The sequence below is a fragment of the Condylura cristata genome, unplaced genomic scaffold (genome assembly GCF_000260355.1).
Source record: "Condylura cristata isolate star-nosed mole 26May11 unplaced genomic scaffold, ConCri1.0 scaffold00008, whole genome shotgun sequence".
Taxonomy (NCBI): Eukaryota; Metazoa; Chordata; class Mammalia; order Eulipotyphla; family Talpidae; genus Condylura; species Condylura cristata.
This window is the reverse complement of record NW_004567109.1, coordinates 3,778,916-3,791,077: the sequence shown is the minus strand read 5'-3', so window position 1 is coordinate 3,791,077 and position 12,162 is coordinate 3,778,916. Positions and strand designations below refer to the sequence as shown.

The 12,162-nt window shown below is 60.0% G+C and overlaps 1 protein-coding gene across 1 annotated transcript in view; it reads right to left on the bottom strand.

Annotated features, from left to right (window-relative positions):
• Positions 1–10,784, bottom strand: part of LOC101625166 (uncharacterized protein C1orf167-like) — a 17,468-nt gene extending 6,684 nt beyond the window's left edge. Inside the window, 8 exon segments of the mRNA XM_012722074.1 lie at positions 1,521–1,683; positions 3,719–3,750; positions 3,815–3,948; positions 4,827–4,956; positions 4,959–5,269; positions 6,110–7,075; positions 7,769–7,869; positions 10,559–10,784. Coding sequence (XP_012577528.1) covers positions 1,521–1,683; positions 3,719–3,750; positions 3,815–3,948; positions 4,827–4,956; positions 4,959–5,269; positions 6,110–7,075; positions 7,769–7,869; positions 10,559–10,784 — 2,063 coding nt within the window.
• Between the last annotated feature and the right edge of the window lie 1,378 nt (positions 10,785–12,162).

Here is a 12,162-nt window from a genome sequence, read left to right as displayed (position 1 = left end):
GGTCCCCCGGGCCAGCGAGCATGACCCTGGGCCAGCGAGACGGGTCCCCCAGGCCAGGTCCCCTGGGCCAGCGAGCATGACCCTGGGCCAGCAAGCACACCCCCGGGCCTCAGCTTTCGTGCCTGTGAAACGAGGCTGCCCAGGAAATCAACCAACATCTTGCCTCTGGGTGCCCGGGTGGCCTCTGCAGCTGCCCCCCGGCCACCAGCCTCCACTGGGCCCCTCCCATTAGTTCCAACTCAGCCCCCAGAATGACTGTAAATCTCACCCTCAAATCTCCTTACTCCCCGCTAGCATCCTCTAGTGACACCCCAGGCTCTGGCAGCAAAGTTTCACTTTCCCCCAAAGCAAAAAACAGACCCTGCACCATCTGCCTCTCACCACCAACGACACCCGCAACCCCCACCCCATAGCTCCCTAACTTCACCTCAAACCACGCCGGTCCCCACCCACCCACCCGCCCGCTGCGCTCTGCCTTTGCCCAGCAGGCTTCGCATATGCTGTTCCCTCCCGGCTCCTCCTTCAGCTCTAGCGGCCACTCGGCCCTCGGGGCCTGGCACTCTGCTCCGGCCAGCTGCCCGTTAACAGCGGACACACAAGACGACAGCAGGAGCAGCGGAGCGGAAACGCCACCTGATTTCTTCCACAGATAAATCGTGAATAAAATAAACGGAGGGGAGCCTGGAGCTTAAGAAGACTTCAGCTAACTGCGACCTACTGAGACCCCCCAAACCAGCTGTAACAAAATCTGCAGCTCATCCTTGAACAAAGTGGGGGGTACCAAGCACCCCTGTATCCACACCGCCACACCCACGGATTCAGACCACCGGGTTCGTGGACTCAGAGACTGAGGGAGAAAGACAGGCCCACGTGTGGGCAGACCCGCGCTGCGCCAGCTGAGGACTCAGGGTCACCTGCTCCTGTGAAAGGCCGAAGTGTGGGTGCTGGCCGGACGGTGGCCTGGGAGGAGGACGGTTCGCGTGTCAGGAGTGACCACGTGTCGTGCTTTCTTTTTCTAACAAGTCCCTACCGTGTAGAGAAGCTACTGAAATATTTGTGGGTGAACGGGACCTCGAATAGTGTGAGGGGAAGTCGGGGTACAGACGAAGCAGGAGTTCTCAGGAGGTGATTCTCTGGAGACGGGTGGTAGTTTCTTCTCCCGCTATGTGAGATAACGCTGCCCCGTGGTGAGAAGTCACGAAGGGCAGAAACCAAGGCTGTGTCCCTTTTCCTCCTGGCGCTAAACGCGAGGGCACCCATGCCCATCCGCTGTGACCGCCCCTTTCCTGTCTGTCCCTGGACCTGGCCAGCGCGCCTCAGGGCAGGCAGGGGTCTGTGGCGCCAGGCGCTGCCCGCTGCCAAATCCCAGCCCCTGGGCGCTGTCTAGCATGTCTCGGGCTCTCAGCCAACGGCAACTGGCTTATTCCTCGTCTCCATCTTTGCCCCCCACACCAGGAGTCCGGCACCGACTGTCCCGTGCAGCTGCCTCCGGGAAGGCTGCACCCACACTCCTGGCCTACCTGCGCAGCCAGGCTCTCTGGGAACAGGCGGCCAGGGCGGGCACCCAGGCCGCGTCTGGGGGCCTCCCCAGACCCTGAGTCCTCCGGGTGGCCTGGGAGGCCTGTCCCTGGCCCCTCTGCTCCAGCCTGGCCCGTTCCTTCTGATGGCACCACAGCAGGAAGACTAAGGGGGGTGGGAAAGAAGGGTGAGCAGAGGGAAAGAGAAGAGCCAGGAGGGGCCCCTGCACCCGGCTGTGCCGCTCCCCATCTCTGGCCTCCTTGTCCCAGGAGTGAGTGACTCTAAGGGACTTTCCAGCTCTGACACGCCAGCTCCGGCCGGGCCTGCTGCCCCATGCCAGTGACCCACAGATGCCGGGTGTCCTGCAGCCGGTCCCTGGGTATCTCTGGACGTGGTAAGATGGCCGCGCCGCCTTCCCAGGTCAGCCCCAGCCCCAGGTGAGACCAGAGGTTGTGGACTAAACAGGCCATACGCACTGACCGGGGCCCCCGCCGACCCCTGCCGCGCTGCCCGCCCCGCGGGCACCCCCATCTCTCCAGCCAGCTGGCGCAGGGCCTGCAGGGTCTCGGCTCTCCCGGCTCCTCCCCCTGGCCTCGGCAGCGGGTGTGACCGGAGCCTCTGGGCACCAGCCTCCGCCTCGGGCTCCCTGTGCTGGCATGAAGCCCCCAGGGAGGGCTGAGGCTGTGGCTGAGGGGGGCGCAGGGCCCCCCCCCAGCTGCGCTGCCCGCCCACAGGAGACGGTGCAGCTGAGCCACCCGCCACGCTCTTCACATCGTTCCTGAGTAAAAGTCACTTGGATTTTTATAACAAAAACAAGTATCACAGGCCTCCCTGGGGGCGCGGGGGCTAAAGTCTCAGCACTGTGAAGCTGTCTGCAGCTACTGCAGTAACAGTTCCACCCCCGGCCAGGGCCGGACCCACAGGGCACAGCAGACCCCTCCTGTCTCCCCGCTGCTCCCTTCAGCAGTGGATTTCAGTGGATCCACCTGTTCTGCGCCCTCCACTCTGTCTCTGGGGATCCTCTCGCCCCTGCACCTCCGGCCTGCACCCCAGTTCTTGTATGCATAGATAAAAAAAGAAAACTTAAGAAAAAAAAACCCACTTAGGTATTATTAAGTGAATATCATTTCAATTGCTAACATAACTACCACTTAAATAAAGTATATTATTTTATAAATGCCATTTAATTGTATCTATTTTGTCCATATGTATTATATACACTCTATATAACCAGAAATGTACATCTGATCTTTATATGATTTAATTAAAAGATAATTGAAATGATCATTTCTTTAGATAACTAAAATATTTAAACATCATTGGATTAATTACCTATTTACTAAACATAACAAACTGGTGAAATAAGTTAAAGAATAGTTATAATTAAACACAGTAGTTTGATTTAAAGTGGGAACTACAACCAATATATTGCTAAAGTGGAACACTGAGTAAGTGAAGAATAAAAGGATCAACTTTGATCCACGTTCCAGGGCAGCCACGTGAGGGACTGGAAAGGGGGCAGAGCTGCCCCGGGGCGCAGGGGGCTCTGGGCGGGGCAGCAGGTGCTTTCATACCTCAGAGTATAAAATTTACCATCTGGCTCACTGCAAGCGGTCATGTTAAACCATTCACAGGGTCGTGCAGTATTCGGGTATTTCACCTCCTGGGCCGTTTCTGACAGTATTTAACAGGCTTGGCAAAGGTTCATCCTCCTTCCGCCCTTCCCCGCTTCGCATCGTCAGAACTGCTGTTTCATGTTATTAAAAATTCTCCACAGGCGCCCATAAAATGCTCCCAGGAGGGGAGGTGTGGGGAGATGACACTCCCAGTAGCTGAGGGACTTCTAGTTACTCTGAACAGTTCTTTTCAAATCGAATATGCAAGAGTGCAATCATTAGAAACAGAAGACAGTGAGTCTCACAGAGACAGTGAGTCTCACAGAGACAGTGAGTGTCACAGAGACAGAGAGTCTCATAGAGACAGTGAGTCTCACAGAGACAGAGAGTCTCACAGAGACAGTGAGTCAAAGAACAGCGGGGAGAGAGCAGAGAGAAGCGATTTCGGGCTCAGCAGCACTGTGGCGAGCGGCTGCAGGACGCCCCTGTGACCCAGGTGCTTCGCTCCCCGCAGCTGGGCAGCTGGGCTGCTGTGGTTTGCACAGAATAAGTGACACCGTCACCAGACATCTCTTTGCACGAACCTTCGTCTATACCTGCTGGATTCACCCTCTGACTGTCACAGGGGCGGGAACACCAGGGCCGGGGCACAAGGGACAGCCACTAGCCAGCTGTCAGACTACCTGCCTCTCCCGGCGAGGTCCACCGCTGGCGTCCTTCCCGGGGAGCCTTGGCCCTGGCCCGCCCCTGAGGGCGAGGGGCCAGCCTGGGCGTGGGTCTGCCCTTGTTTCCGCTGCAGAGTCCTGTGTCTCCACTGGGTCAAGAGAGAAGGTGAAGAGGGACGTTGGCTGCGCCTCGGATGTGCCAGGAAGGCAGGGGCAGAAGCCAAGGTTGCCAGGCTCCAAAGCCTGTGGCCTTGACCTTGAGACGAGCCCATCTCCTTAGGAGGGGAAGAATGGATGGATGGAGCCCAAGAGGCAGGAGCGGGGCCTTCCCAGAGCACCCCTTTCCAAAGGAGGGAAGAACAGAGGCACCCCCAGGCCCTGGTTGACCAACCACTAATTAAAAATAGCAACCACCGGCCCTCCCTGGTGGCGCAGCGGGTTGGAGCGCAGCACTGAGGGGCTGAAGCCGCTTCTGCACGAGTTCGATCCCCACCCCAGAGGTGGCCCACATGGCGCAGGAGACCTCTCCTGACCGCCCGCTGCCCCCCTCAGCAGTGTGTTTCAGTAGATCTGCCTGTTCTCTGTGCTCCCCACTCTGTCTCTGGTGAATCCTCTCACCCCCCCTGCACCTCTGGCCTGTACCCCAGCTCTGTATGCATACATAATCTTTAAAAAAAAAATAGCAACCACCTGAATGGCAGAGTGCTTGCTGTGGGCTAGCAGGTCCCTATCTTTATTAACCTCACAGCAACCCTGGAGGCAGGCATTATTATCCCCCAATTGTGCTAAAGTGCTAAGGCACAGAGACGTTAAGTAACTAGCCTTAGGACACACAGCAAGAAAGTGTGAGATAAAGTAGCAAAACAGGATCTGAACTCCAGGAGAGCTGGGTCTGGCTCAGGCCTCCTGGCCGCCAACCCCAGCTCTGCTGGAGACCATTGTGAGGTGCACCTTGCGCCCCACAGAGGCTTATGCCCCAACACACCAACATTTTATCACCTCCCATGGCCCAGGTTGGAGGCCTGACCTTCTGGAAGCTCTGGACCAGCAGGGCATGTGTGTGTCGTGTCCACACTGCCTCCAGCTGGTCCTGCCGGAGCCTCAGGGCCAATGCCGCACCCGCAGGGCCCTGGGTAACCGCTGCCGCTGGCGCAGCAACAGAGCAGCTCCTGCAGCCTCCGGCTTCTGGGCCACGTGCCGCCAGGCTCCGAAACATCTGGACAGAAGCTGGCGGCTGGGGACCCACCAGGGCTGTTCCGGGCCCCGGGGAGCAGGGTCCTGGGGGCAAGGCACCACCATGGCGCCTTGCAGCATGGCCCAGGTGGGGTCCCTGCGGCAGTGAGAAGACCAGCTGCAGACCTCCCCGCTTCTTCCAGCGCCCCTCTGAGGCAGAGCACCCCCACCCCCGTCTGACCGCCAAGAGGGCAGGGCAGCCTCAGCAGTGTCGGACCCAGGAGCAGCAGCCCGTGCCCCGGGGCATCACCACTTCATTCCCAGGAGGGACCTGGGAAAGGTCACCTGCCCCCAGGTCCCATCACTCAGGCTCCCTCTCCACCCCCCAGGCAAAGGGGAGAGGCACTGCCCCCGGGTTTTGGCCCCGCCCCACCCCACAGCCCGCGGCCTCACCAGGCTGCCTGGGCCTCCCGGCCCTCGGAGCGCTGGGCTGGGTCCTTGGGGAGCAACCGGGCAAGACAGCGTTGAGGGTGAGAGGCAGCAAGGAACACCCCCGTATCCCCCCCGCCCCCTCTTCCTTTCAGCAGGGAGGGGGCCTGACAGGTGGTGACAGCAGCTTGGAGTGGGCGTTTCTGGGAAGCACTGGGCCCCCAGATCACCCCAACTCCCTCCCTCAGACTCTGCTGGCCTCTACCTGGGGGTCACTCCTCGCCGGGGGGGTGTCTGGCAGACAGGACGCTGTTCTCTCTTCGTCCCAGCAGACCTGCAGCCCCGGAGCAGCTGCCGCTCTTTCTCGCTGAGGCCCAGGTAGGACCCCCTGGGCCACACGGCAGGTGTGCCCACCCCTGCAGGGCCCCGGGGGGCCCTCCTCTGCACCCCCGCATACGGTGACCCTGGAGAGCGCTTCTCTCCTCGCCTTAGGGGGCGGGCAGGAAGGGCCCCCTGCTCAGGGTCAAGGAGGCCCCCAGTCAGAAGCTCCAAAGTGGCCCATGCGGGCTTGCTGCTTGCCTCGGAATCCCAGTGACCCGCCTGGACCCCTTGTGTCTCTGGGAAACTGGGGGTCCCTTGGAGGGACTTCTTCCTCCCGCCCCAGCAAGCAAGAACAGGCTGGCAGGGCCAGCAGTTGGCAGGGAGTGCCTGGCCGCCGCTGGCCCAGGGGTCCTGCTCTGCAGAGTCTGGGGGCTGCTGGGACTCCCGGCACCAGAGACGGGCCATCTCGAGCTCCAGGCGCCGAACAGAGACCAACAGCTGGTGGACAGCAGCTCGGCACGGTGTCAGAGCCCCGCTCGGGGCATGGACAGCCAGGTCCTCCAGCGTGAGAGGTTCTCCCTGGAGCCTGGAGGTCCAGCCCCCCAGGCCACACCAGGATCTGGGGTCCAGCTGTGAGTGTCCAGCAAGAGAGGCAAAGCCTGCAGCAGGCCTGGAGCTGGGGCAGGGAGAGTCCGTGGTCAGCAGCCGGGACAGCCCCAGGGCGGAGGGCCGGCAGGCCAGTGACCCTCCGGGGGAGGGGCTTTCCCAGGGCTTCAGGCAGGGCCAGCTTTCCTGAGGCTCTGGCCGGAGGTGGGGGCCACTGGGACTCCCACACCCAGCCAGACCGGCCTCCCACACGCTCAGGTTACTCTGCTGCACCGCACACGCCTGGGCGCTGCCCTGGGGCCTCCGGGGCCGCAGCCGCACGTTGCTCTGTTGTCGGGAGCCAGAGTTGGTCAGCAGGCCTGCAGAGTCCTTCAGGGCAGGGCTGGGGCGGGGCCGGGGGCCGGCCAGGTTGGTCTGGACTTGCCAGGGCTCTGGGCCCGGCACCGGCCCTGGGGAGGGGGTGACGGCAGGCCCTGGCCTCTTGGCCCGACACGTGGGCACCCACCGGCCCTGCCCGCTGCCCGGGCCCACGCCGAGGCTCTTCGGGAGTCTCCAGTGCTCTAGAGAGGAGAGACACATGCAGGGACACTTGTGACCAATGTGCAGAGGGGACAGGGGCACCAGCCACGCCTCAGAGTAGGGGGCCAGGATTGTGGGGGGCCTGGGGAGTTCTGTCTCCCAGGAGGGGCTGATGGGCAGGGCCTGGGGATCCTGAGCAGAGCAGGAGTGGGGTGGCTCGGTGCCCGGCTGCAGGGGCAGGGGCAGGGGGTAGAGAGGGAAAGGAGGGAAATGGGACAACAGGAAGCTGATGGGGGGTGTCTGAGGAGAGAGGTGACAGAGCTGAGCTGGGGGTGGCGGGGAGGGTGTTAGACCACTATGGGGAGAAGGCAGAGTCGGAGTTGACTCCGGGTTTCCCGCGTGAGCAGAGGTGATGGGCAGCGGATGCAGTGGGAACAGGACCTATTATATCAAACAGCTACAAGTGGGCTGCTCCGGGGAATGTGGGGCACAGAGACCCCCCCCCACGGGCTCCCCGGGCCCAAGTCCACTCCACAGCAGACAAGGTCTCTTGGTAGCTGGTGAGACACTTGGGAGGACCTGGCAGGTACAGCGCACTGTGGACGTTTGTAGGTGGGAATTACAATCAGAGAGGGTGAGCAACTTGCCCTTGGCCACACAGCAGGGACACTGCACGAGGCCTGAGCTTGTGCTTGGGGCCCTGAGCCGGGGGGACCCCTAAGACTACCCAGGACCAGACTCTCCTGATCCTTCCTCTTCCCGGTCTATGTGCTGACTTCTGAGCCCCTCTGGGCTGAGCGACTGGGCAGGCTCGTGCTGGCCCTGCTCAGGTCCTCTCTGGGATCAGCAAGGACCCAGGGCCTGGGGGACTCTGGACTGATGCCTCAAGGGAACCCAGAACTGGGAAGCCTCTTGCCTGGCCTCAGGGGGGTCGCAGGTCCGGGGGACACATTCTCCTTGTGGCGGGGGGCCGGCCTCAGCTCCAGCGCCAGGCCGGGGCGGCAGCTCGGCGCTCTGCACCACTGCGGGGAGAGGATAGGGTGCGCTGGCAGGACAGGCGCCCCCGCCCTGGCCCTCACCCCGCCCGCACCAGCAGCCAGCTCAGGCTCAGACCCCCCAGGGTCGCCTCTCCTCACCCCATGCCAGCCCTTCCCGTACAAATTTCTCAGGCCTTTTTCTAACACCACTGACCAGCTCCTGGCTGTGGCCTCACTTTGGCCCCTGCTGCCTGGGCAGCGCTCTCAGTGGGGGCGTCTCTCAGACCCCTGGGGTAGAGGGGGGCTCTCTGTGCTGTTTCCCCACCATCCTGCCGCCCTCCCTATAAAACGCCCCAGCTCTACGCTCCAGATGGGCATGGGAGACAGGCCTGCTTGCGTCCGTCCCTGCTCAGATGTCATCTCCTGGCTCACTCTCTCCAGCACACACCTGTCCCACTTCTTGGTGATTTCACTGTCCACAGGACGCTCCGTCCACCTCCTGGCCTGACCCCTCCGACCACCTTGCTCCTCATCTGACCTCCGCCTGCTCCCACAGTCCCCAGACTTCATCATCCTAAGTAACTGTTTCCCCTCCGAATTTCCATCTCCAGGCCACACCCAACTTTCCCGCTGGCTCCCAGTGCCCTGACTCCAAGCACCTTTCGCCAAGGAGACCCCTGCCCTCCGCCAAGTCTCCCCCTCCTGCTGCTTCACTGTCAACGTCAGACTCACCCCCTCACAGCCCCTGGGCTCCCTCTTTTTGCCACACTTAGCTGGCAAAATCAGCGGTGGTTAAAAAGTGGCTTAAAAAATTACCCTAAAGGCCCTCCCTGGTGGCGCAGCGGGTTAAAGCACAGCACTGAGAAGCTGAAGCCACTCCCCGGCTGCCCCTGAGGTGACCACAGGGCGCGGCAGACCTCTCCTGACCCGCTGCTCCCCTCAGCAGTGGACTTCATCGATCTGCCTGTTCTGCGCCCCACTTTGTCTATGGTGAATCCTCTCACCCTCCGCACCTCTGACCTCTACCCTAGTTCTGTATGAATAAATAAATAAATCTTTAAAAAAAATTACCCTAAAACTGCAGGTGGCTTCAAACTGCACTTCCACTGTCCGTGGGGCCAAAAGCTGCTAGAAAATGACCCCAGGACGGTCTCTCTCCCTCCCAGAGAGGCGCTCGCTTTCCACTCTACAGAGAAGTGGAGTCGCTTTGACTGGAGCCAGAGTAGGCGGGCCAGGGGGCCCCTTGTTCGCCCTGACCCCTTGAACTGCGCCCCCAAACCTCCAGACGGCGAGAGCCAGCAACTGCCCGAGCCACCACGCCTGAGGAATCAGCGTGCTCTCAGCGCCGAGGACGGTGGACTTGAGCTGAGGCAGATCAGCGACTGATGGCGCAGCCACGTCACCGAGCTGCGAGCACCAGCCAACGTGCTTTCACGTTCAAGGCACGCGACTCCCCTCCCTGCCTTATAAAAACCTCTTTCCCCCTAGAGCAGGGCACAGGTAGGTTCCCGCCTGAGTCGGTGTACCCCCAGAGGCAGTCTGTGCTAGTCCCAAATAAACGCGTGTCGCTGCCGGTGAAACCTGCTGTTCTCTTAATAAAATCTCTGCTACCTCTTCTCCCTTCGGCCTTTCTGTGGACCTTGGGGTGCTAGTTCACGCCCCAATAGGGCCATCAGAAGAAAAATGGCCTGGCCACCCCGTACCCCACCCCCATGTCCTCTGCCATTGGCTTCATGCCTGGGGCCTCAGGCGACCCCCCCAGCACCCAGCCAGACCCTCATCCACGCCCTGGGGGTCGTCCTGTCTCTGCTGTGCGCCTCCTCGCTCAGTGTCTCCATGAGGGTGCCGTGCTGTGACTCAGGATGAGCACCCGCCACCCCTGGCCACACAGTGGACTCGGCTCTGTACGACGGCACAGAATTTGGGGGGACAGGCCATGTGCCTGCTCCCCAAATCCCCGTCCCCACCACCAGCACTCCCCCTTCTTCAGCCAGTCATTCCCATCGACAACCACAAAGCAAAACCAACCTCCCACCTGCCCCTCGCCCCCACCCCTCGCCCCCCCCAAAATAACCCGTGCCCCCCTGGCTTCTGGGTCCCAAGCCCAGGCTCCCCTTCTCAACGGCCGCCTCCACCTCTGCAGACCTCACCTCCGCTCCTCAGCTACTGGCCTTCGGGGCGCCTCCTGAATAAAGCCCCAAGGACCCCAGCTGTGCCTGCTGGCTGTGGCTGGTCTACACCTTCTCACTGGATGGAGTCTGGGCGCACCTCCTGGCCCACAAAGCTGACCTTTACCCTCTGGCCTTTGTGAAAGGTGGCAGATAACCTGCTCTAGTTATCTGGCCCAGGTACCTGAGTGCCTGCCCTCGCGCTGAGCTCACTCTGCTAGGGGCACACCTGCCTCATCCAGGTGTGTTCTCACCCTGGGACTCAGGCCACAGGCTTGCCCCCACGAGGACCACGCCTCCCCACCTATCCGCCCCTCACCCCTACCTGGGGCTTCCCCTCGCGACTCCACCCCCATGTCAGTCTGGTTAAAAGCATCAGTACCTCCCTCTCTTTCTACCAAAAAACTTGCGCTCAGTTTTCCTGCCTTCGCATGGCAGCTGTCCGTTATCCAGTTGGGCTCCCCCTGAGGGGATGCAGGGCTGGAGGGCTAACGACCCCGGCAGGCCCGGGGAGGGGGTGGGGGAAGCGCAGAGACCGCGGGCTCTGGCCTCTCTCCAGGTCGCACGGGCGCCCCCCTGCGGCCAGGAGAGCTTGGCCGCTGCGCCTGCGCACACGCGGACCACGGGGCCCCGGGGCGTGGGGTGCACGGGCGTCAGGCAGGGCTCCGAGTCTTGTGCAAACTTCTCACACATGTGTGAAACCATCGCCCTTTGGAATTCCCAGACCGCCAGAATCCGCTCCATCCGCTCAGCTCGGTGCTGTGGCTTGGCCCGGTCACAGTCGCTGGGCATTTCCCACCCGCCATACCTTCTCCCTCCTCCACCCCGACCCCGCCTCCCTCGGGTGCCCTTTATGTTTTATCCGGTCCAAACATCCCCTGGGAGAGGAGAGAACCCTAGATGGGGAGTCAGAAAGCCTGTCATTTAAAAAAAAATTGGTCAATTGCTGTATGACCTTGGGCACGTTCTCGACTTCTCTGAACCTCAAGCTGTTCAACTGTAAAAAGCGGGGTGTTCACCCTGAAGTCTCTGCGGTTACCCAACCCCTCCCTGGGCCTGCCTGGGTGGTTCGCGGTCCAGCCCCAGAGCCCCTCACAGTAAACCCAACTGTGGACCCCGACTCTGCTGCCTCCCCGGAACTGACGGGAGAGTCGGAGTGTGGCCAGTTAATGCCCAGAGCCATTGCAACGGGAAGGCAGTGTTTGAGGGAGGAGGTGATGATTCTTTTCTTCTTAAGTCTCTGGGTTTAAAATCTCTGCAAATCCTGGTGGGTTGAACCTCTCATCTCTTAGGTCTCACCACTCTTTTTTTTTTTTTTCTTCAAAGATTTATTTGTGCATACAGAACTGGGGTACAGACCAGAGGCTCAGGGGTGGCGAGAGACCTCACCAGAGACAGAGTGGGGAGCAGAACAGGCAGATGGACGGAGTACACTGCTGAGGGGAGCAGTGGGTGGGCCAGGAGAGGTCTGCCCCTCCATGTGGTCACCTCCGGGGCAGGCGGGAATCCAACTCATGCGGAAGGGGCTTTAGCTTCTCAGTGCTGTGCTTTAACCCGCTGCGCCACCAGGGAGGGCCCAGGTCTCACCACTCTTTACCGCTAATAATACTTTTTACCTTCAAGTCAGTTTGGCCTGATATTAACGTAGCTCTGCCAGCTCTAGATGGCTATTATTTGCCTGGTGTGAATTTTCATGTGTGGTTCCTGCGTGCATATAGCTGAGTCATTTCTTGTATAAACACAACATGGCTGGAAATTTTTCAAGAGTCACTTATAAATATATGATTATGACAGATTTATATAGCTGCTCTTATTTTTGTGCTTACTAATGGTCAACTTTGCTTCTTTTTTTCCTCTTTTTTTAGAATGGGTTGAGGTTTTCTTTTTTCTTATCTCCTCCCACCTTCTTGGAAATTACATGTTTTATTTCTGTTCTTTCAGTAGTTTCCTAGGATATTTTAATATGCACATTTAACATAGACTAAAGTTTCTCTTGCATTAACCATACTTTTACTTATTTATTAATTTTTAAAAGGTTTATTTATTTATGTATACAGAACTGGGGTACAGGTCAGAAGCACAGGGGGAGTGAGAGGATTTACCAGAGACAGAGTGGGGAGCAGAACAGGCAGGTGTATTGGAATACACTGCTGAGGGGAGCAGCGGGCGG